Raw genomic sequence first — 4,771 nt, 5'->3', positions numbered from 1 at the left:
TCAACTTTCTTTTCCACGTACTTTACGGCTTTAGCAGAATTATGTAGAAAATAGGGTTTTTACATGACATTCAATTCGAAATCACATGGAAAGTAAACCGGATACCTACATTAAATTTGATATTGATTTAAAGAAGAGGCCATGAACATACTAATTACCGTTTTCTGAGAGACTGTAGGCAATATGAATATATTTTCTTTGTCGAATATGAGAAAAACTCCCATATTCATGACTGGTTTTCTTAATTTTTCATTGAAAGTGAGAGTTTAAAAAACAGTTTTTCATCTTGTTTACCTACAATTTATGCCCCGAAACACCTTATTTGACCAAGGTAAAGTTGTAAAGCATCAATAAAGGAATTTATTTCTCAAGTTTGATAAATCTGTAGGCACCTTTCATTTACTAGATCTTGACCTTAACAAACACAATGTAAGTATAGAATTGAAAAGAATTGTTCACTTGTACTGAAATTATCTGCATTTATGAATATCCTATTGCAGCAAATCGTAACTTTGACTTTCTGTCAACAATGTCGGTTCGCATTTCCTCGAATCAAAACAAAACGTAGCCTATAAGATTTTGAAAAATATCAATGTGGGATTTGATATAAATTGAAATAGATGAAGAGTTTAATGTTTGATATTTTGGAGTCAATGTGGCCGAATACGGAATTTTCATTTTAACTTTAGAAGCGACGACATTGAAAGAAATGCATACAATATCATGAGGGGTGTATGTACAATGTACATCTATGATCTAATACAAATGTCGATGTAATCCACGGCCACAAACTGTCTCGTTTGAAATAATAACATGAAAGAAACTACACTTATTCCATTTATATCACAGAAGAGTTGAACATACACCGGCTCAACTCCAATATAAGGATAAAGTAGTACTTTGACTGAAACAATATAAACATATTCATACATCACTGTATATTAAAGTAATGTTACGGAGTTTATTATTTCTACATTCCACACATGAATTTACTGTCGACCGGGGACAGGTCGACGGTTGACAGTTGACACTTTCCTTATGTTCTAGTGACGACAGGGGACAGGTCGACGGTTGACAGTTGACACTTTCCTTATGTTCTAGTGTCGACCGGGGACAGGTCGACGGTTGACAGTTGACACTTTCCTTGTGTTCTAGTGTCAACCTGGGACAGGTCGACGGTTGACAGTTGACACTTTCCTTGTGTTCTAGTGTCAACCTGGGACAGGTCGACGGTTGACAGTTGACACTTTCCTCGTGTTCTAGTGTCGACCGAGGACAGGTCGACGGTTGACAGTTGACACTTTCCTTGTGTTCTAGTGACGACCGGGGACAGGTCGACGGTTGACAGTTGACACTTTCTTTGTGTTCTAATGTCGACCGGGGAAAGGTAGACGGTTGACAGTTGACACTTCCCTTGTGTACTAGTGTCGACCGGGGACAGGTCGACGGTTGACACTTTCGTTGTGTTCTTGTGTCGACCGAAAACAGGTATATAAAATACCGTCCCTTACATGTTCTTTTATTTAGTTTACAATAAATTATTTTTGATCAAAGCGACACTTTTTTTATGATCTAAAATTTTACTTTACACTGACCCTAATCACAGCTATAAATGTGAAACTAACCCTAATCACAGCTATAAATGCATGTGAAACTAATCTTAATCACAGTTATTTACACAAGACTAACCCTGATCACAGCTTTTAATACGAGACTAACACTTATCACACTTAAGAATGCGAGACTAACCCTAATCACAGTTATGTATGCGATATTACCAACTGTCAACTGTTCCCGGTCGACAGTAGAAATGATTATTTTCCTGTCAACTTTCCCCTGTTTCCACAGTAGAAAATGTTAAATGTAAACTGTCAACTGTCCCCGGTCGACAGTAGAAATGGTTAAATGTCAACTGTCAACCCTCCCCGGTTGACAGTAGAAATGGTAAATGTCAACTGTCAACTGTCCCCGGTCGACAGTAGAAATGGTCAAATGTCAACTGTCAACTGTCCCCGGTCGACAGTAGAAATGGTTAAATGTCAACTGTTCCCGGTCAACAGTAGAACCGAATCACCACTTTTATAAATAAAGCTTCCGCATAGGGACTACATACCCTTATATTTGAGTTGACCCGAATTGGCTCCCAGGGTTCATGTGATATGGAATGCATAACGCATACGTGTGTATATGGACTAAACACTAAAATCTTTCAGTAATTTTTTCCTGATTCATATAAAAAGAGTAGTCAATATATTTATTCTGCATTCATGAATTTAAAAACTAAATGCATACCTCCGGGATTCTTGACAAAATACCGATATATTTGCACTGTAAATGACGTTTCGTCAAACGCTAATGGTCTTCGATGCAAAAAAGGAAGGAGTGGGGGTGATAGGGGTATTCAAAAATTGTCTAAAAATCTACATTTAAATACGCTTTCCATATGAGAACTTTTAAATTTGTAAGTTAATATATTTTTGAAGCAAAAGCAATATTCCAATTAATTTTTTTTAATGTGCATTAGTAGATTTATATAACAAAGTGATCGACCCCCGTCAGAAAGACGCGCGGGAACGTGATTTATTGAGAAAGGGGGAGGGGGTAATTTTCCGAAATTAAATCAAAACTGGTCGAACAAAAAATTATGAAGATTATTTTTCCTACCAGCTACCTAAAGAAAGTTTTTTGCCAAAATTAAACGACAGGTTTTTTCACAAAAAATTTTGAATTTTAAAAATACGCAATTTTCAAGGCTTAGAAAATTCATAATTTTTCAGTTTAAGGTCTTTAAAAATTGTTTTGATGATATTTATATCAAAAAAATGACTATGTTTTTGTGTTAAATGGTTAAAGGAATAAGCCAATGAAATTTGACATCGATATCTAATCTGGTTTTATTGAAATCAGGGTTTAAGTAGTTCAATGATTACCTTGGAAGAAGACGGTATTGAAGTTTTTTACAGTCAAGGTAGGTAGGTCTAGGCAGGTAGGGCTAATGCCAGTAAAAAGCTAAATGTAGAAATACAAAATTCAAAAGAATTATACGGCCTGGTAAGTGTAGATCAGTTTACTGTTGAAGATTGTTGCTATAGACGGTAAGCTTTTTTAAAAAAAGCTCTACTTGTTAAATAATTTCTCTCCTTGTAAACAACTAAAGGGGGGTAACTTTCGGAAGTTCCTGTCCAAAAACCAGTCGAACGATTTTGTCCAAAATATGCATACATGCAGTATATATAGTCATGTACTAAATATATAAAAATAACGAAAATTAAACGTCAGGAATTTTTTTGGATAGGTGTGTTGTACATGCTTAAGAATTCCATACCAACCAAATCAAACACCCCATCTCGGTTTTTTCACTTACTGGTAAATCATAAAAACATTTTGAATTTATTTCTGTAAAATAAATGACAAAATTCGTCATCTGAACTTTTAAATATTGTTTGTCTACAATCGTCACCTGAAAACATTTGAATGTTGCATATACAATCGTAATCTAAAAAAAAGATACACAATTTATTAAAAGTATAGAATTCTAGAACATCTGATGCATGGAATTTTACCAAGAAATGAAACTGAAACTGAAAGTATAATCCATTGTGTCAAAATAGGTCATATGTTTGTGTACAAATCGAGGACGCTTTCCAAACTGTATTGAATCTTATTTTGTTTTTCTAAATTTTAATTGAAATATATTTCATAGATATGGCACGCCAAATCACAAACATAGTTTCACATTTGATAAACTAGGTTCATCGACTGTAAACTATAGTTTACAAGCCATTGTTTCTTTAAATAAAAAAAAACAAAAACAAACAGATGTTTCAGATATCGTTCTGTTCTAAGCTAAGACACAAGCTAAAATCTTTTTTTTTTCATGGTGATAACTTACCATTTTATATCAACAGATTTTCTACAGAACAGCTATTATTCGGTTTAGCAACATGTCCTCCATCGATTATACAAAGGTGTACCTAGGAAATCTGCGAAAAGACATACAATCACAGATTCTTAAAAATCAAATTTATGATTTGTTCAGGAATAACTTAAACATCCAAATTAATCGCTCTGACATCAAAATTCACCCAAAAAGGAAATCAGATTTTAAGTCTGCTATTGTTGATTGTCATGACGAACATGAAGCAAAACATGCTCTCGATCAGTTTGGCACATGGAAGTCGAGCGGACAGAAACACGTTCACTTTAACTGGGACTCTATTTGTACAGAATCAGATCTTTTGACTTTTGACTACAAACGTACTGGTGCTGCAAAAAAGAACAAAACAAAGATTAAACCTGAAAAAAGGACTGGGGCGGATATTGCAGGGAAAGCAGGTCCTTCAACCAGTGATAATGCTTATGCTCAGAAGAAAGAGCACGAGAACTTATATCCATCAGAGAAGGTAGATACTGCTACTACTACAGGAAAAGGCGATGAATCTGAGTCTCAGCGTAAGTTTTACTTAGAAGATGAGCAACTCGGTAATGAAACTAGACAGAAAGAATTCAAAGAAGGCTACATACCATCTGACAAAAAAGCCAGGAAAGAGCTTCTTTTAAAATACCTTTCTGCATTTCTTAACAGTGGCGAGGGCGGGACGTTGTATTTCGGCGTAAACGACCAAGGTAGGTGCAGAAATGATTTTCATAATTTTTTAAGAGGAATATAGGATCTGATACAAATAAAATCAAATGTTTACTATTGTACGACTAAGATATCAAATGTATGCTTTTTCCTCCTTTCTATTTATTTTTGATACATTGAATAAAA

The 4,771-nt window shown here is 34.8% G+C and overlaps 1 protein-coding gene across 1 annotated transcript; it reads left to right on the top strand.

Moving 5' to 3' along the window:
- Positions 1-2,953: 2,953 nt before the first annotated feature.
- On the top strand, positions 2,954-4,702 carry LOC134274262 (uncharacterized). Its single transcript, XM_062756517.1, has 2 exons — positions 2,954-2,968; positions 3,909-4,702. Exon 2 carries the CDS (start codon positions 3,945-3,947, stop codon positions 4,668-4,670), a length of 726 nt encoding a protein of 241 aa, XP_062612501.1. The 5' UTR covers positions 2,954-2,968; positions 3,909-3,944; the 3' UTR covers positions 4,671-4,702.
- Positions 4,703-4,771: the final 69 nt, after the last annotated feature.

The sequence above is a fragment of the Saccostrea cucullata genome, unplaced genomic scaffold, assembly GCF_032062105.1.
Source record: "Saccostrea cucullata isolate Sc308-1 unplaced genomic scaffold, CSIRO_AGI_Scuc_v1 ctg6375, whole genome shotgun sequence".
Taxonomy (NCBI): Eukaryota; Metazoa; Mollusca; class Bivalvia; order Ostreida; family Ostreidae; genus Saccostrea; species Saccostrea cuccullata.
This window is presented reverse-complemented; position numbering and strand designations above follow the sequence as displayed.